This window comes from Petaurus breviceps, unplaced genomic scaffold (genome assembly GCF_028583685.1).
Source record: "Petaurus breviceps papuanus isolate PSGF00001 unplaced genomic scaffold, PetGlider_PUasm1.0 90825, whole genome shotgun sequence".
Taxonomy (NCBI): Eukaryota; Metazoa; Chordata; class Mammalia; order Diprotodontia; family Petauridae; genus Petaurus; species Petaurus breviceps.
This window is the reverse complement of record NW_027187353.1, coordinates 5396786-5417490: the sequence shown is the minus strand read 5'-3', so window position 1 is coordinate 5417490 and position 20705 is coordinate 5396786. Positions and strand designations below refer to the sequence as shown.

General features: G+C 44.6%; 1 protein-coding gene across 1 annotated transcript in view; it reads left to right on the top strand.

The window, feature by feature from the left end:
* Positions 1–20705, top strand: part of LOXL1 (lysyl oxidase like 1) — a 48917-nt gene that overhangs the window by 10566 nt on the left and 17646 nt on the right. Inside the window, exon 2 of the mRNA XM_069071202.1 lies at positions 20473–20581. Coding sequence (XP_068927303.1) covers positions 20473–20581 — 109 coding nt within the window. The remainder of the gene's footprint in view (positions 1–20472; positions 20582–20705) is intronic.

Genomic DNA, 20705 nt, shown 5'->3' with positions numbered 1-20705 from the left:
ATGATTTTCCTTGCAGAAAGGCTCTACTTTCTTTGATTTATTGAAGCACTTCAACTGGTCTTTCCACCTAACTCACTTTTACTCAGATCATAGTTATTTGCATGTCTGTCCTTTCTTCCACCTGCTACTACCACCACTACTACCATTACCAGCACCAGCACCACCACTACTACTACCACTACTACTACTACTACTACTACTACTACTACTACTACTACTACTACTACTACTACTGCTGCTGCTGCTGCTGCTGCTGCTGCTGCTGCTGCTACTACTACTACTGCTGCTGCTGCTTCTGCTACTACTATTGCTACTACTACTATTACTGCTGCTGCTACATTATAATATTGTAATATTCTTGTGGGTAAAGTTAAATCTATCTTCCCATGCCAAGCATAGAGAATTGGATTCATGCAAATACATTTTGGTCAGTGTTGAAAACCTTCCTCACACCAACACTTGTGACAGTCTGTGTCTCAACAGAGAATTTAAGTAGCTTGCCTAGGGTCACACAGCTGAAAAAATGCCCAAGACCTTGTTTATTTGCCCCCACCTCTGCCCCAAACCAGGGTGTTTCTGGACAATCCTTTTACTCTTTTCCTACCAAACTCCCCATAGAAGTGTGTTCAAAACAGCCTCTTTTATGCTCAAGCCACCTATGGTGCCCCTCCCCCTCCCTCTTAGCAAAGGACCTCACTTCCTACTTATTGGAGAAAATTGAAGCCATCTGTCAGCAGATCCCTCTTCTCTTCACTTCTTCTTCAGCTCTTGTCCCATCCTCTTTGGCTCGAGTCACACACACACACACACACACACACACACACACACACAGATGTACACGGTCAGGGGAGGGGGTGATCATTCTCCTTGCCAGTGTCAGACCCTCTCCCTGAGCTCTTGATTCCAACCCCACAATCTCCTTCAAGAGTACACCCCTTTGATTATCCACTTCCCTCTTTATTTTCTGTGATCTCTATCCACTAGTTCCTTCCCTATTGCTTATAGAAATTCCCAGATATCTCCATTCTTTAAAAACCCTCCATTTGGCCCTGCCATCCCCTCAGGCTGTGCCCCCTATCCGTCCTCCCTTTAACAGTTGAATGCTGGCAGTACTCTTGCCTCTACATCCCACCTTTTCCTCAGCTCTTTATAATCGGACTTTCATCTCCACCTCTTAATTAAAATTGTTCTAAGGTTACCAGTGGCCTCCTGACCCTTTGATCTGGTGGCTTTTTCTTAGTCCTCATCCTTCTTGACCTCTCTTTTTGTCATCATTCACCATTCCCTCCTCAGAAACATTCTTTTTTTCTGATTTTTGTGACACTATACTCTCCTGGTTCTCTTTCTAAACTGTGTGACCATTTCTCCTCAGTCCCATTTGCCGGTAGATCATTTCTCTGCCTCCTTTGTGTGAATGTAACCCAGAGTTCAGTCCTGGGTCCTCTTCTCTTCTCCTTTGTCTATGGTCATATATCTAATAATCATCTCTCCTATGCAGATGTCTCCTTAAATTCCATATCCAGCCCTCATCTGTCTCCTGAGCTGAAATGGTGTGGTCTCCATACTAACTAACCAACTAACTGAACATGTCTACCCAGATATCCCATAGCCATCTCAAAACCAACATGTCCAAAACAGAGCTCATTATCCACCCTACCCATGAAAAAAACACCTCTTTTCCTGCATTCCCTATTTCCAGGATATCCCCATTTTTCTATTTGCCCCAAATTCAGAGTCTTCTTTACCTCTCCCCCTTTCCCTTCTACAGTTAGTTGTCAAGTCCTGTAGATTCACCCTCCATAGCTTCTCCATGTCCATCCCTTTTTATCTACATGCTCAGCCACCTCCTATTCATCCCTTGGGAATACAGCTTGAGAGTCCCTCAGTTTCTGCTGATATCATCTATGTGGCTAGCCCTGTTGTAAGCCCAGTGAGAGAGACAGGGAAGGATGTCAAACCTCTGGAAACCATCCAGAACTGTGTGATCACATGAGATCATGATTTTTTATTAATTTATTTTAGTCTTCAGCATTCATTTCCACAAGATTTTAAGTTCCAAATTTTCCCTCATCTCTCCCCTCCTCCCACCCCAGGGCATTCTGATGGCCCCTTCCTCCAGGCTGCCCTCCCCTCTATCATTCCACCCTCCTCCTATCCCCCTCCCACTCACTTTCTTGTAGGACAAGATAGATTTATATACCCCATCACCTGTACAAGTTGCATGTAAAAATTTTTAACATTTGTTTTTAAAACTTTGAGTTCCAAATTATCTCCCTTCTCCCCTCCCTACCCACCCTCATTGAGAAGGCAAGCAATTCAATATAGATTATACATGTGTAGTCACACAAAACACTTCCATAACGGTCATGTTGTGAAAGACTAACTAACTTTCCCTCCATCTTATCTTGTCCCCCACCATTTATTCTATTCTCTCCTTTGACCCTGTCCCTTTTCAAAAGGGTTTGCTTCCAACTACCCTCTCCCACAATCTGTCCCCCCTTATATCACCCCCCTTTTATCCCCTTCCCCCTACTCTCCTGTAGGGTAAGATACCCATTAAGTGTGTATGTTATTCTCTCCTTAAGCCAAATCTGATGAGAATAAGGTTCACTCATTCCCTCTCACCTCCCCGCTCTTCCCCTCCATTGTAAAGCTTTTTCCTTATTTTACGTGAGATAATTTACCCCATTCTATCTCTCCCTTTCCCCTTCTCCCAATATATCCCTTTCTCACCTCTTAATTTTACTTTTTAGATATCATTCCTTCATATTCAACTCACCTGTGCCCACATGAGATGATAATTTATCCCATGGGAGCTTATGAGATCACCAAGCAACCTCTCTGGGCCTCAAAGTCTCCATCTTTAAAATGGAAATCAATTGGCTTGGAGCTGGTGGCTGTTAGCCTAGACAGTCTAAGTCAGCAAACTATACTCTAGCCTGCTACCTGTTTTTATATGCCCCCCCCCAAAATAAGAATATTTCTTTCACATTTTAAAATATAATCAAATTTTATTTTAAAATGTAAAAAAATTATTAGCTCATAGCCCCCAGCTGTCACAATTTGGTGACCTTTGTACTAGATTATTCCTTCTCTAGTAACCTCTAAGTCATGGAATGTTAAAGCTAGAAATGATGGAGGAGGTCTTTTCACCTAGTTCAGTTCCTTTGTTTTAAGAGAGGAGGAAAAGAGAGATTTGCCAAAGTGGACTAGATTGCCAAGGTCATTCAGTTATAAAGTGGCAGAGCCTAAGTCTTCTGATGTCTATTTCAAATACAAAGCTTGGCAAGATGGGTAGAGTGAAGAACCTGGACTTAGGAAGACCTAGGCTCAAACCCTGCTGCAGACAGCTGTGGGACTCTGGACAAGTCACCTAACTTGGTTAAGTGTAGCAAGGTAATTGCTCTTGTAGTCACTACAAGAGTTCAAAAGCCTACCTCAGACACTTAGTTGTGTGACCCTGGGCAAGTCATTAGCCTCAATTTCCTCATTAGTAAAATGAGGATAATAATAGCACCCTACCTCACAGGGTTGTTGTGAAGATCAAATGAGGTAAATATATGTTGAGAGTTTTGCAAGCCTTAAAGTACCATGTACATGCTAAGTATTATTATTAAGAGTAAGTAAAATAATATGTAAATGTTAATTATTGTTGTTATTCCTTAGTTTCTTAATGTGTAAAATGAGATAAAATCATCTCTGGGGTTCCTTCCACCACTAAATCCATGATCTTCACTACATCCAAAGCCCTTCCCAGAAGAATGTGGTTCCTGATATTTCTTATGTCAACGCTGCAAACAGTGAAAGCCCTTTGCTGCCTGGGACAGGTTCAAACATCCAATTCCTCTCCTCCCTGCCACACCCTGAGAGCCAGGCTCTTTGAAGCCTCAGCCTTCCTCAATCTGCTTTTGAATTTGCCTCTTCAGCCTGACCACTCGCTGGCTCAGCACTTCCTCCCCCAGGCCCACAAAGTGTGTGCCAGAGACCAAAGAGGCCTGGAATCATGTCCAGGAGGAGGTCTTACTGGTGCTCACTCCGAGCAGGGCTCAATCTCTTCCCAGGCTCCAAGTTTCCTCTGGCTAATGAACATCTGGGCCAGTTTGGTCCCCTGCCCCCAGCCCTCCTCTCCATTCTTCCCTCCCCTTGGTCATCCCTCACCATATGGCCCTCGGTGACACGAGCTCTGGTGTCTGGCGGTCTTTTTCCCCTAAAACTCTACCTTCTGACCAAATCTCTGTGTTCTCTAGTACTTTGTAGACACTCTTCATAGCTCTACCTGAGCCAAGAATGAGTAGGAAAATCCTCCAGGAGTGACAGGCAAGGGAAAGAGAGAGGGAGGGAGGGAAGGAGGGACAGACATCAAGGTTCCAAAGTTTCATCCCGACAGGGTGGGCGCCAGCTACCCACACCTGCTTCCAGTTATAGAGCCTGCCAGGGTTGAATGTGCCCCCGGCTGTCTGGAAAGGACTTTGGAGGGAAAAGGACAAAGGGAGGCAGGAAGGAAACCAGAAACCCAACCACTTCTCATCCCAGCAGAGGACAGGGAAGCTGGCCAAGACTGCTGGCTAGCGTTCCTCTCTTCTCCCCATTGGACCCTGCCTCCACCCTCGTTCCCTCCCAGTCTTTCCTTCCTTTCTTGGCCTGTCTCCACCAGCAAACCATGAAGCAGATCAGTCAATCAGCAAGCATTTTTAAGGGCCTACTATGTGCTAGGCACTCTCCTAGCCACTAGCGATATATACAGAGCCAACTCTACCAAAGGATACAATATCTTCACAAAAATCAACCAATCAATAAGTATTTATTAAGTTGTTGAATCATTCAGTGGTAGCTGACCCTTCATGACTCCGTGGACCATACTGTCCATGGGGTTTTCTTGGCAAAGATACTGGAGTGGTTTGCTATTTCTTTCTCCAGTAGATTAAGACAAACAGAAGTCCAATGACTTGCCCGAGGTCAAACATCTAGTAAGTGTTCGAGGTTGGATTTGAACTCAGGTCTTCCTGATTCCAAGCTTAGCAGTCTATCCACTGAACTACCTAGCTGCCACTGTCTGTCAGGCCCTGTGCTAAGCAGTGGGGATAAGAAGATAAATATTAAATGAGCCCTACCCTCAGAGAGCTTATATTCTATCAGAAGAAGCAACAGGCACACAAAAGACTGACTTGTAAATTAAAGATGAGCGAAGTTTTTGTTCGGTTGGTTTTTTGGTGGGGGCAATAAGGGGGCACCATGGAGGGCCCTATGTAGGAGGCAGCACTTCAGCTGATTTCTTGGAGGAAGCTAGGAATCCTGAGGCAGAGGTGGGGAAGAAGTTCCCTCTAGGCAGAGGGGACAGCTTGTGCCAAGCTACAGAGATGGGGATGGAATGGCATGTTTGAGAAACAGAAAGAAGACGCTTTTTGCAAGATGGTAAAGTGCATGAAGAGGCAGTAGGTGACACTGAGCTTAGTATCAGGAAGACCCATTCATCTTTGTGAGTTCAAATCTGGCCTCAGACGCTTCCTAGCAGGGTGACCCTGGGCAAGGCACTCAATCCTGTTTGTCTCAGTTTCCTCATCTGTAAAATGAGCTAGAGAAAGAAATGGTAAACTATTCTAGTGTCACTGCCAAGAAAACCCCAAATGGGGTCACAGTCAGATATAACTGGAAAATAACTAAACAACAACAGAGTACATGAAGGAGGTAGGGAGAAAGATCCTTTTCACCCAGATCCATGTTCATATTAAGAGAGAGGAAACAGCCTCACTTAGCACTAATTTCTTTTTCCTTCCTGATTGGGACTGCAAAGACTGGGAATTCATGAGCCATCTGACAGATTTTTTGCCAGTAAAGTTATCTGGGCACAAATACTTCTTTAGAATCACAGAAATAAAATAGATATAGCATATCTATATTCAACAAGCAGGTCCTTTGGGATTAATTCCACCCTCCACTCTGTCCCTCCAAAATCAAGAGGAGGGAAAGAAGAGAAGAAAGAGGAGGAGGAAGAAAAAGGGGAGAAGAGGAGGAGAAAAGGAAGAAGAAGAAGGAGGAAGAGGAGGAGAAGGAGAAGGAGAAGAAGAAGAAAAGACAATAAAGCCTGAGCTATGATTTGGGATAATGTAGCTAACCCATTATCAAGCATTCAGGGAACACCTACTAAGTAATGGGTTTTCCCATGACGGATGTAAAATTGTATAAACTATGACCCCCGACTTTTTAGGAGCTCATAGTCTAATAGAGGACGACAGACTCACATATAAAAAATGATAACAACATGCATTTATATAATTAAGGTTTGCCAAACCACCTCCATGATTTTGTTTAGATGTCCCATTCTCCTTCCAACTTTTGATACCCTTCCCATATCTCTCCATTTATCAGAATCCAGTGTGCCCTTCCTGTACATTCCACCAAAAGTCCTGGCTTACCCAGGAAGCTTTACCCAATTATCCCAATAGGAAGTAAACTTTTCTTTTTTCCTGAACTCCTCAGCATGTAGCCTAGACTAGTCCTGTGCTAGAAAATGCACTGAATAAATGCTTCTAGATTGAGTTGGTGACTTTCAGGACTTATGTGGTTTTCATAGAAATGGTTCCAGGGGGGTGCCTAGGTGGCGCAGCGAATAGAGCACTGGCCTTGGAGTCAGGAGGACCTGAGTTCGAATCCAGCCTCAGACACAACACACACAAAACAAAACTAGCCGTGTGACCTTGGGAAAGTCACTTAACACCAATTGCCCTCCAAAAAGCAAAAACAAAACAAAACAAACAAATAAAAAAAGAAATGGTTCCAGATAGCTCATATCTCTGAGCCATCATCCACCTGTGACCAAGAATCCTCATCCAATAACAATAGCCAGCATTTATGTAGTACTTTTAAGGTTTACAAAACAGTTTACATATCTTATCTCATTTGATATTCATAATAACTCTGTGTGATAGGTACTATTAGTATCCCCATTTTATAGATGAAAAGAGGAGTTTAGTGATTTCTACAGGGTAGCACAGCCACTAAGCATCTGAGGCTAGATTCAAACTCCTTTCTTTCTGACTCCGAGTCCCATACTTTTTCTACTGTGCCACCCAAATGTCCATGTCACTTATATGAGGGATAACTGACTGGTCCATGATGGTAATAGGGGAGGGAATGATGGGAACCATGTCCAAAAGACAGAGCAAAGGCATGACTGGAACTTCATTTAATTTAGCCTCCAACAAGCTGAGGTCCCCAGCCTGGTGACTGATATTGGAACAGGCCTCATTGTACCTTTCATTAAAGTGTAAAGATCGTCATTTTCTTCTCTGCATGCCCATTGGTGGCATTTTAAATTTACTAAACATTTACTGATCATGTACTGACCTTAGTCTTCCTAAACATTTACTGGCCTCCATTTTACCAGTACCCAGGCTTGCAACCTTGGTGTTATCTTTGACCTTTCCTTCTGTATCTTCTAGATTGTAAGCTTCTTGAAGACAGGAACTGTGTGATTCTTTTCATCTTCATATCCCCCATGCCTGGCCCAGTGCCTCACATAACAGTGCTTAATAAATGTTTATTTAATTTGTTGAATTGATTAACAACTGGGACCCAGACAATTGCATCTGCCGTGGAATTTGGCCAAAAGACTCCTTTCTTTCAGCAGCAGCCTTGCCAGATGCAGATTCCACCCTGCCCCTGCTGTGGTCCAGCATCAACAAGGAAGGAGAAATTGAACATCCTGCAGTGTTTTCTGCTCAGCGTTGCCAGGTGTTTCTGCTGAGCAGCAGTGACATGCTAGACCAGTCTAATCCGATGATTATTAGGTTGATCGGTTCTAGCATAGAGTTGCCATCCCAGGCCCTGAGGATGGGGGTGGGGTGGGGGAAAGTCATTTCTGATTCAATTTTATTCAAGATGGTTCTCAGAGAAGTCATCCCCTCTCTCCTCATTTACAAATTCAGTTTGAAAAAAAATTCCATGAGTATGTATTAAACACTTGCCATATGCTTAGTGCTGGTTCCTTAGCGACACAAGGGTAAATCTAATACATTGCCTGCCTTCATGGGTGCTTACAATCTGATAGGGACAAAACAGTATATGTTGTGATACACACACAGATAATTCTAATACAAAATAAAACATAATTGCTTAAGAAAAATCAAAGCAGGGCTGAGAGAAGGAGACATCCTTGATCAGGAAGATCTCTATAGCATTTAAGAGGAGAGCTGCAGTGCACTTGAAAGAACATCAGACTTAGAAAGAAAAGACCTCGATTGGAGTGCTTGCGGTTCCTCTTACTTACCTTGGGCAAATCATTTACCTCCTCTGAGCCTGTCTTATTATCTTGAGTATGGGAAAATAAGGGACAGCTAGGTAGTGCAATGAACCGAGTGCTGGACCTGGAATAAGGAAGACTCATCCTTCCCATTAGCTGTGTGACCCTGGGCAAGTTACCTAACCCTATCTGCCTCAGTTTCCTCATCTATAAAATGAGTTAGAAAAGGAAATAGCAAACCACTCTAGTATCTTTCCCAAGAAAACCACAGATGGGGTCACAAAGAATTTGACACTCATGAAATGACTGAACAATAGCAATGGGGAGATAATTGTTATACCCCCTGCCTCAATGGATCAAATGGGAAGATGTACAAAATAATATAGAAATGCAAAGCATTTGATCAGTTCTTTGCCCTCATTACAGAAGAATGTAAATTTGCCTTTGTAGCCCCAACATGGAGCCCACTGGTGGCACCAAGTGGGCACTAAATCAGTGCTGGTTGAATTGAAATCATTTGGTCAGATCACATCATGTTCAGTTCTGGCTTTCAAACTTTAGAAGGGACATTGATAATATGGAGAGTATTCAGAGGAGGGTAGCCAGGACATTAATACAAGCATTAATAAAAGAAACTGGCATTGTTCAACCTGTAGGAAAGTGATGGAGGACATAATTGTTGTCTTCATGTATCTGAAGGGGCAAGAGGGAATAGGCTTTTTCTCCTTGACCCCAGAGGTGAAAACTAGGAACAAGTGCAAATATACCTTCCATGATGGGGAAGGATCCAGACCATCCAGCCTTCATTCTTCAGACCACCATCCCTAAGCAGCTTCCTGACTCTGTTCCTAACAGCCCCTTTTCCTATTGGTGAGTTTGTCCTGGAGTTGCCATTTTGGGGAAGGGCCCCGGGCCAGCCATCCCTGTTTCTCTGGATTTGGCCACCATGCTCTAACCCTCTTCTTCCACACTCCATAATTTCTCCAACTCCTCACTTTTCAGCTGTCCTTTTATGTGTTGTCTTCCCCCATTAGAATGTAATGTCTCTAAGGACAGGGCCTATCTTTGCTTTTGCTTGGATTTGTATCCCCCAGCACTTAGAAAATTGCTGGACACATAATAATCACTTAATAAATGCTTATTGATTGATTCCAAGCCCCAAGTAAGGAAAAAAACCTTACTAAAATTGATGGCTCTCCCACAATGGAACGCATTGTCTCAAGGAATGGGAAGTTCCCCCTTACAGAAGTCTTTCAGAAATATCTGGATGATCACTTGTTGGAGAAAGTGTAAGGGAGATTCTAAAGCAACATCTGTGAACATTATGATTTCTATCTCTAGAGATGTTTAGAAAGAGGGCAGGTAGCTATCTATATAAGGTGATTTCATCACTGCCCTTCCCAAAGACAGAGTAATAGGAATGTATCAAGTAGCTGCCAAAAGCCTTTAGATCAAGTATTTTTACATTTTTATTTGCATTTATACTTTTAAAATATTTTATATATTTATTTGTATATTATATTTTATATACTATATTTTTATATACTTTCTGTATAACCCAGCCCTGTGCTAGGTACTGTAGGGGACACAATAATGAAATCACTTTCTATTGGTCCTATCCTAGAGATAAAACCCAAAGAGATGACTAGAATTACAGGTTGGTAATTAGATACAGAGATATAGGAATTGAGTGCAAGAGCAAAGACAATAACTCAATCTGTTGATCAGAGAAGATAAAGATGCCACTTTGCAAGTAGATTCTAAAGGTTGGTCTTGATGGCTTCAGTGATTCTTTCTAGCTCTGAGAATCTGTGACTCTGTGATTCAGGCTGAGAACTGGGCACAACAGAAAAAGAGAGGACATGCTTAGCATTGGGAACAGCTTAAGCAAAGCCACAAAGGTGGGAAAGTGGGGAGTGGGGCATGTATGGGGAATGATGAATAGTCTGGTTTGGCTAGAGCATAGAGTACGTGGAAAAGAAGAAGAATTCTGGAGTCTGTGAGAACCAGCCAAAACGATTCTCAAGTCGGAGAATTTTCAGACTTGGAAGTAACCTCCTTAAGTAAATATTTCTGGAATGATTGATGGATTGCCTCCTGCCTCTGCGTAGTCTTCAGTCCTGGGCTCAATTTGAACAACTGGAATAGTTCAGCCTCCCACTTTGCTTTTCATGAATGATTCAGCCTTCCAAGGGGAAGGACCTTAAGGAGACTGGATTAACCAAGTCCTTAAAAGTAGAGTCCAAGAAGAAAGCCAGTAATAATCTGCAAGCCCCCTCCAAAAGAACATGGTGTGTGTTTATTTGTGCGTGAAGGTGGAAGTCAGGAGACCTGGAAACTGATCCTGATTTCCACATATGGAACAAGAAGGAATCCATTGCAACAGGAACAATTTAGGTCAGACAAAAGAGAAAGAAATTTCTATTTCCTGAAGCAACATCCTTGGATATTATGGTTTCTATCTCTAAAGATGTTTAGGAAGAGGGCAGGGAGCTATCTCTATAGGCTGATTTCATCACTGCTCTTTCTGAAGACAGAGGAATAGGGATGTATTAAGTTGGCTGCCAAGGGTCCTTAAATCAAGTTATTTTAAGTACTTTCTGTATAACCCAGCCCTGTGGTAGGTACTGTAGGGAAGGCAAGAATGAAATAACTTTCTATTGATCCTATCCTAGAGATAAAACCCAGAGAGTTAAATAGAATTACAAGTCAATAATTAGACATAGAGGTATAAGAATCAAGTGGAAGACCAAAGACAACTCAATCTGTTGATCAGAGAAGACAAATATGCCACCTTCCAAGAGCTTACCATCGAAATGGCAGAAGTTTTTGTAACAAACTGAAAGCAATGGAGCACACTTTTCTAGAAACCCTGAGAAAATGCTAGGAAGGTAGAGGCAGTCTAAGAGACAGGATTTAATTCCAGGTCCTCCCCACTCCACTATTCCATGCTGCCACTCATGAGTGGGGATTCTCCTTTTATCAATGCAAAGCATAACCCATCTACACCTTCTCCCCCTGTGTAATTCTTGTCTGTGGTTCCATAAATCCTCCCTAATATTTGTCCTTGGTGCCCAGAAAAGCCAGTACCTCTGATTCTTTTCATACTTTTTGAGTATGTCAATGTTTTCAATATATCAGAGTTAATTTAGAGTCTTAGCAGAATTTGGAGTTGGAAGCCCCTTGATGGAAAGAGTGAAAAAAAATTCAATTCTTCCCCAGGTCCACCACAAGGTCCCTGTGTGCCCTTGGACAAGGCTTAATCTCTCTCTCCCTCAATTTCCTCATCTGTAAAATGATAGGATGGAATGCTTATAGCAGAAAGAATGCTTGATTGTGTGTGGTATTGGTTTTAATACTGACTCTGCTATGTGACCTTGGGCGAGGCACTCAAACACTTTGGGTCTCAGGTTTCCTCATGTATAAATCAAGGGGGTTGGATCCAAGGCTTTTGAGGTTTCTTTCTTCCTCTACATCTTGTAGTGATGTTATTAGATTTCCTTCTCCCTTTAACATCCTCTGGTTCTCTGCCTTAGAGGGAAAGTCCGGTGGCTTCTCCTCTGCTCTCCTGTTCTCAAATGACTAGGACTTGCCTTTTCCAAAGGAAGGATCACAGGGAGTCCCAGGTTGGGGAGCAGAAAAGTACATGGGCCTGTGTGCACATGCATCCTTCAGCTATTGGCTTAATTTCTTTACTATTCTTCTTGGAGGCCAGAGGTCTTCTAAGGTCAGAGTTGTGAGTCAGTGCTAAGGAGTGAGAGCCAAAAGCTGAGAGTTGGCTTCTAGGGCTCAGTGTGGATCTCTCTCCAGCTCCTCCGACAGTTAAGGCAATATCTCAGTAGTAGATGATTGCCAATGGTCTCATTCCTTAAAGGGGACTCCAGGCCATGCCAGATACTGGCCCCCTTACTGACCACCTGTTCCCAGAGAATGCCCCTGGACATCAACTGAGAAGCAACAAATGGTGGGTTCCAAGGTGCTATCAGCTGTGTTCATTTCCCTCCCAGCTAGCAGAGTTGGAATTCCTATACAAACTCTGTCTTTGGTTCCCAGCAACTTTGCATCCCTGTTGAAAATGCTTTCTTAATATCACTTCTCTGAAAAACAAAACAAAACCAGTTGCCTTTTTAGAGAGACAAGATCCTGGTAATGAAGTCAACAAGTCAAGTAAGAAAACAATTTTTAAGCACCAGGTGGTACAGTGGCTAGAGAGCTGGGCCTGGAGTCAGGAGTCACCCTTCTTCCTGCATTCAAATCTGGCTTCAAACACTTACTAGCTGTGTGACCCTGGGCAAGTCAATTAACCCTGTTTGCCTCAGTTTCCTCATCGGTAAAATGAGCTGGAGAAGGAAATGGCAAAGCACTCCAGTGTCTTTGCCAAGAAAATCTCAAAATAGGGTCATGAAGAGACAGACAGGACTGAAACAACTCATGTGCCAGACACTGTGCTAAGTACACAGAAGACAAAAGCAATTCCAGCTCTCAAGGAACTTGCAATCTAATAAGAGAGACAACAAACCAGATATCTGATAGGATGACATAGCTGGAAGGGACCTTGGAGATACTCTATGCCAACTTCTTCAATTTACATATGAGGAAAATGAGACCCAGAGGGTGCCATAGACTCAGCAAATTAGTAGCAGAGTCAAGACTGAAACCCAGACTTCAGTTCTTCCAGATCAAGGCTCTCATCCCTCCATTGTGCTGCCTTCCCAGAACTGATTTTTTTGTTTTTGGAGGGGGAAGGCAAGGCAATTGGGGTTAAGTGACTTGCCCACGGTCACACGGCTAGTAAGTGTTAAGTGTCTGAGTCTGGATTTGAGCTCAGGTCCTCCTGACTCCAGAGCTGGTGCTCTATTCACCGTGCCACCTAGCCACCCCCAGAACTGAGTTTTAGATCAAAGGATGGCAGTCCTTTGCCTGGATAAGCAAATGGTTGATAGGTGCCTGCCTTGGTTTCTTCCATCTGTCATCTATCAATAAAGTCTCCCTTCAGGGCTTTCTTGCATTAGGACCAGCACTGCCTGATTCAGGATCCTCTAAGAATGTCCCTGCTCCCCTCCAAGGGGAAGGCCACTCAGTCCATCCCAGCTAAAAGGGAAAAATTTGTCAGATTCATTCCTCCATGGAGAGAGTGGAGACAGCAGGAGGGACCTGGGAAGAAATGCTGAAAATGGAGAGAAAGCAAGCATTCTGGGACAAACCCAGCCTTCTTCACAATGTTGCCATGAGCCACGATCGTAGGACCATAGGGCTAGAGCTGGGAAGGGCTTTAGGAATAGTCCTGTCCTATTACCTCATTTTACAGACAAGCAAACTGAGGTCCAGGGAAGGGAGAGCCAGGTTTGAACCCAGGTCCTCCAATGAGTCCAGCTTTAGTGCCCTTCTTTGCTGCCTGCCTTGGGAAAGTTCTCCCTAATTAAAAAGACTCCCCCACCACACCCTTCCAGCACACAGTCCCACCCTGTGGGCTCCTCTCTGGGCCTTCGGCCCCTGAGGATTACATCACCACAGATGACCAAGTGAGGTTGCAGGAAATGAGCACCATACTGCTGACAGGCAGAAATTCCTCCTGGGAAAACAGTCCACGAGAAAAGAGAAGCATTGTTCTTTGTAGACACACACACACACACACACACACACACACACATGCCTAATCTTGGGGGAAGGGAGCCAAGCTCACCTTGGCCTAGAGGTGGAGGGCAGGGGAAACTGAGCCCATCCCTGGGGGAGCAGGGCTGGGGGCTGGGGAGAGCAGCACTTACACCTCTGCTCCCAGAGGCCCTCTCTTCCAAGCAGGAAACTGAGACTGCCCTGTACATGGGAAAACCTCAGCCAGAAAACAGGTCTTTGTCTTTAACTGTCTCCTATCTATCTGTATTAACTTCATATTTATGCTGTATATATTCTATGTGTACCTCTGACTGGAATGTAAGCTCATTGTCCACAGGGATCATTTCATTCTTTATCCTGGTACTTACAGTGCCTGACACGTAACATAGTAGGTGCTTAATAAACCGACACTTGTTGTTTGATTGACTGATAGGCAGAGGACAGCCAAGTCCTTAATCTAACTCCACGAGGGTGGGGGTGGGACATTACCTTGAAGCTCTATAAACATGCTAGCTCTCATTATTAATAATTATTATGGAGAGTGTTTGTGGAGTTCTCCCTGGACACACTGTTCTGTACCAGATGTGGTGGGAAAAACAGGGAAGCAGAAAAAAAAAAAAACACACGTCACAGCGACCCAGCCCCAGCTCCACTGCTAATTTACTTTGTGATTTTCAACAGTTTTTGTAAGTCTTATTAATGTCACTTGTAGAATTGGGCAGCAGAGTCTGAGTAGATGTTCTCCAAGGCAAGTTCCAGCTCCCAGGTTCCATGACCCGTGTTCTAGGTACTCTAGGTTCTGCCTTTCGGGGTCTGGGAGGAGAGAACTTTGAAAAAGATGTGCAGTTCCCATGCATCACATAAATGAGGCTTTTACTAAATGGAGGGAGGGCCATATTGCTATGTCATTCATAGGCCATCTGTACAGGCACGCCCTGCCCCTGAACATCCATGGATATGGTCCATACTCTGAAGTGTATCTCCAGCATGGGCTATGCTGAGCCATCCATGTTCTACTGCCCAGAGACCTTTAGGTTATGCTGCTATGACAGCATTTGTGAGATGGTCAGGGGGGTCAAGGAGAATGATGCTGCTATTGCCACTACTCCTACTCCTGTTCCTACTACCACTACAACCACCACCACCACCCCTACCACGACTCCTACTACCACTACTACTACCACTATTCCTACTACCACTACAACCACCACCACCCCTACCACGACTCCTACTACCACTACAACCACCACCACCACCCCTACCACGACTCCTACTACCACGACTCCTATTACCACTACTACTACCACTACTACTGCTGCTGCTGCTGCAATTTCAGGTTTATGAAGTTCTCTTATACATTACCTCATTTAACCCCCACAAGGAGGCATAGTTTATAGAAAAGCAGAAGAGTGTAGAAGACAGAAGAGCAACCTAAAAAGTCAGGAAAACCTGTTTCAAACCCTACCTCTGGTGCACACTGGCTAAGTGACTGCCCTCAGGCATCTCTCTAAGAAGAGGAATTACTGAGGAGCTGCTGGCTGCCTTGATGGAGTGATTTTCTGCCCTGGGAACTCCCATGTGGATGGAATCACAGATCTGCCCCACTCCTCCCAGCTCCCCACACAACACTGTGAAGGCAGTTGCTTTAGCTGTTATTAGTCTCATTCTGCAAAGGAGGAAACAGGTTCAGGGAAGTTAAGGGACTTGCCCATAGTGAAAGAGCCATTGGGTGATTAGTCCATGTGTTGGAAGGGCTGGAGTCACTCCATGATGAGGTTTGAGGATTAGTCTGTATCTGAGGCAGTGCATGAAGCCAGAGGCCTCATGTCTGAGACTGGTTGTTCATAGCATCAAATGAGATAACAACATAAATAATAACAACCCACATTTATATAGTACTTTAAAGTTTGCAAAACCACTTTGCAAATATTTTCTCATTTTATATTCACAACAACCCTGGGAGATAAGTGCAATTATCTTCCCATATCTCCTTATGGGATATCCCAATATCCCCATTTACATATAGGTCTATATTCCTGTGTGAGAATATATATGCATATGCATGTGTGTGCACACATGCTCCCATATATGAACACATGTGTATATGCACATAGATCTGTTCCTGTATTTATTTATAGGACCACACACGTGTGTAATGTGTATATGTGCATATGTTCATGTATACAAACATACAGGTAGACATGCACAGATATGTCCTTGTGTGTATGTGTTATATATTCATGCTGTATTCATATGCATGCATGTGTGTACGTGTATGTTCCTATACATGAACACACATGTATACAAACATGGTGTGTATATCTATGCTATATATACATATTATTTTGTAAAGTTACTCTTTTTCCATTTAAGTGGCTTCTTTAGTAATTCTGTATGTTTTCTCTTATGAAATAAAAACATAATTCTGCGAAGGGGTCCACAGGCTTCTCCAGGCTTCCAGGGGGGTCCATGACACAGAAAAGGGTGAGAACGTCCACTGTCAATTGCTCCTTGAGAAGGCCCAGGCCCAGGACAGGGAGGAGGCAGGCAACTCGATCCAGGGAAGGGTTCTCAGAGAACAAAGTATTTCACCCTGTATGGAAAAAAGAGTGTTGGCTCTTGGATGGAGCTTCAAAACTGTCTCAGGCCTGGGCTCTGCTTGGGCCTTCAGGGAGGAGAGAATTTACCAGGCCCCCAGGAAGGTCACTGATGATCTGTGAGCAGAGGCCCCAAGGAGGGGAATGATCTGTCCCAGGTCCCTGCTTGGAAATGCTGCTTCCCCTCCTGCCAAGAAGGCCACTGGAGTCTGGGGCCCCTGAGGAAATGAGGCAATCGTTCCAGAGGCCTTGGGTAATGTAGATGCTGTTAGCCAAGGCTCCCTTACTGCCCCCCACCAGGATTAACCTCATCCTCCCTCTCCAATCTTTCCCTTCATTCCTAGAGGGTGAAGTAGTGCTGGCTGCCTTGGGAGAGGTCCCTGAGTGAGTGATTGGCCCAGTGAAGGTGGAGTGGGGGGGGGGCTGAGGGGGCTGGGGCGAGGGCACTCTCTGGCAAGGGTCTGACAACCAGAGCCTAAACTTATCTTCTTTGTCAACCTGAGCCAAGCAGCTGATAAAAGGGTTTCCAGGGAGTCAGAGGGGAAGGATGTTGAGGAGAAAGAAATCTTGACTCACCAAAGCCTGCTCCCTCACAGAATTATGGAATGTAAAAACCTAGCTAGCCCTTATCCCTTACTTTACAAGTGGGGAAACTGAGGCCCAGAGAGCAAAAGTGACTGGCCAGAGCTCACACAGCAATCAAGTAGCAGAACCAGAAATGCTATCTGAGTTGCCTGACCTTTGATCCAATGAACTTTCCCCTATATTCCATTGTCTCTCTGAGTGGTGAAGATTTTTTTGTAGTTCAGTCATTTTCAGTCATTTCTGACTCTCTGTGACCCTATTTGGGGTTTTCTTGGGGCAGAGATACTGGAGTAGTTTGCCATTTCCTTCTCCAGCTCATTTTACAGATGAGGAAACTGAGGCAAACAGGGTTAAGCGACTTGTCCAGAGTCACACAGCTAGTAAGTGTCTGAGGCTGGATTTGAACTCAGGGTGGCCTGACTCCAAATGCAGTAAGAGCTTTTTCCACCAAGCCTCCAAAAATCTAGATTTTATGTAACGGTTTAAAGCTTGTGGAGCACTTTCCATATAGCATCTGATACTTACGACAATCCTAGGAGGGAAATTATATTTTTATCTCCATTTTACAGATAAGGAAATTGAGCCTGGGTGAGCTCTCAGCCTGACTGGGGAGACGGTGCATGCAGGAAAGGGCAGCATGGGGCAAGGTTGAGATGGACAGTAAGGGGCTGTGGCAGCTAGAGGGGAAGGGGCTTAGTAAGGGCTGGGGCAGGTAAAGAAAGCTTCATAGAGAGGAATGGCCATCAACTGGACCAGGGGAGGGTAACCTACAGCCTCAAGGCCACACGTGGCCCTCTAGGTCTCCAAGTGTCGCCCTTCTGGATTCAGTCAAAGGGCCGGACTTGAGGGCCTAGAGAGCCACATGTGGCCTCGAAGCTGTAGGTTCCCCACCCCTAAACTAGGCCTTGAAGGTTGAGGAGAATAAGCCCAGGTAAGAAAGAAGAAGGAAAGACCAGCATCTAGAAGTCCCCACCCTCAGATAACCAGTGAGGATAGAGGCAGGTGTGATGGGGGGGGGGAGTCAGAAAGAGTGTGGGGAGCAAAAGGAGGGAGTAGGATGGATGTGGGGCTTGCCCAGAGGCACAAAAAAGAGGCCTTTCTGTTATGAGCTAAAATGAAGGAAACATTGTCCTAGCCAAAGCAAACGCAATAAAGGTCAGGCCGAGTGCCCGGTCTAAGAATCCTGCCGGGTCAGCAGCCCCAGGACAAAGGATTTTCCATGCTCCCTCCTCTGTTCACCCCCTCCTGGGAATTTCCTGGTTCTGCAGATGGGCCAGATGGGTTCACTTCCTGCCCGGTGGTGACTCTCCAGGGGCATATGAAGATCCCACCCCTCCTTAGCCCCAGAATCCCTGGGCACCAAAACCCTGGCAGTCTCTCCTGTGCTCCTTTTCCCTCTGCTCTTTCTCTCCCTCACAAACAAACTTACTGAACCTCAGATCTACAACTGGGAGGGGCCTCATTCCACAGAAGGGGAAACTGAGACCCATGGAGGTTATGCTGTAGAATTACAGGATCATAGATCGGAAACTAGGGGACATGCTGGATAGAGCCTTGGTCCTGGAGTCAGGAAGCCATGAGTTCAGATATAGCCTCAGACACTCACTGAGGCTGTCGCTTGATCTCTGTCTCAGTCTCCTCTTGTATTAAATGGGGATAACCCTGACTCCCAGACTCCCAGTGGTCAATCATCCCTCCTTAAGTGAGGACCACCTGAAAGCAGGCCCCAGGGCAGAGGTAGAAGCAAACGAGGGGTCTGCTGCTACTCCTCAGGTCCTCCAGCTCTGGCCTTGGTGTCACTGGACCATCAAAGGAAAACGTTCTCCCTGGGAAGAGAGACACTAAGAAATCTCAGACCTGTGGTTTGGCCCTTTTGATCTTATCATAATAAAAAGTATATTGTTGTTATCTATGTTGTAACACACTATAGATTATAAACTTCTTGGAAGTAGGGACTAATGTCCACCGCCTAATAAGATTACAGATTTAAAGCTGGAAGACACCATAAGGGCCATCTAATCTGATGTATTCATTGTACAGGTGAGGAAACTCAGAAGTAGAGACAGTGAGTGTGGTGCCCAAAGTCAATCCTTAATAAGTACTTACTGTGTACCAGGTAGATAGGAGGTGCAGTGGATAAAGCACCAGGTCTGGGGTCAACAAGACCTGAGTTCAAATCCAGCCTCAGACACTTAACTAGCTTGTGACTCTGGGCAAGTCACTTCACCCTGTTTGCCTCAATTTCCTCATCTATAAAATGAACTGGAGAAGGAAATGACAAACCACTCCAGTATCTTTGCCAAGAAAACCCCAAATGGGGCCACAAAGAGTCAGACATGACTGAATAACAAAAAATGTTACAGACACTGTGCTAAATGCTAAAAAAGACAAAAGACGAAAGACAGCCCCTACCCTTAAGGATTTCACAGTCTAATGTGGGAAATGACATGCAAACAATTGCATATGATTAAGCTATACAGCAGATAAATTTGAGATAATCAGTAGAGAGAAGGCATCAGATTAGGGAGGATCAGAAATGTTTCTCCCAGAATATGGGGTTTAAGCTAGGATTTGAGGGAAACCATGAGATGGAGATAAGGAGATGGAGAATTCTAGGCACGGAGTTCAGCCAATGAAAAAGCCCAGAGCCTGAAGATGGAGTACTTTGTGTATTTGGGGCAAGGAGCCACCAGTGTCCCAGGAGGGCTGAGAATGTGGAAGGGAGAAGGGTTCACAAAGACCTCTGAAGACAGGTACAAAGGGGCCAGGTTAGGAAGGGCTTTAAAAGTCAAACAGGGTTTCATGTTTTATCCAGGAGGCAACAGGGACCCACTAGAATTAACTGAATGGTTTGATCAGACTTGAGTTCTAGGAAGATTCAATTGACAGCTATAAGGAACTCCTCTTGGGAAAACTCCCTCTCCTGATGCATGTTGGCATCACAACTGCAGCTCAGAGTCTTGGAGAATTGCCCGGGGCCACCAGGAGGCCACCTGCCTAATGAGTATCAGAGACAGAAGTTGATCCCAGCTCCTCCTTATGGGATTTGCCCATAATGGGCAGTTAAAATGGGTATGCAAAATAAAATTGAAAAGAGGGACGGATAGGTGACCCAGTGAATAGAGCACCAGCCTTGGAGTCAGGAGGACCTGAGTTCAATTCCGGCCTCAGGCACTCAACACCCACACACAAAAAAAAGTTAGCCATATGACCTTGGGCAAATCACTTAACCCCAATTGTCCTCCAAAAAAGCAAAAAAATATATATATTTTTTTAATTAAAAAAATAAAATAAAAAAGAATGGAGCTAAACCAAGTCCAAGTGCCTCAATGGGGCATGCCTGGGGATGGTGGTAATGGGGAGGCCCCTTGGAGACTGCAGGGATGTTGCTAACCCAATCCCTGACTGATTTTGGGTTTTTTAATCTCTCTCTTTCAGGACTTCCTGACTTGATTCCTGATCCCAACTACGTTCAGGCCTCTACCTATGTCCAGAGGGCCCATCTCTATTCCCTCCGTTGTGCAGCAGAAGAAAAGTGTCTGGCCAGGTAAGGAGCACATGCCCACACCATGGCTAGACTGAAGGCCTAGAAGAGGGTGGCTCCGAGGATTCCTTTCTGGTCCTAATTCTACCATTAACTCACTGTGTAGCCTTGAACAAATCATGCAACC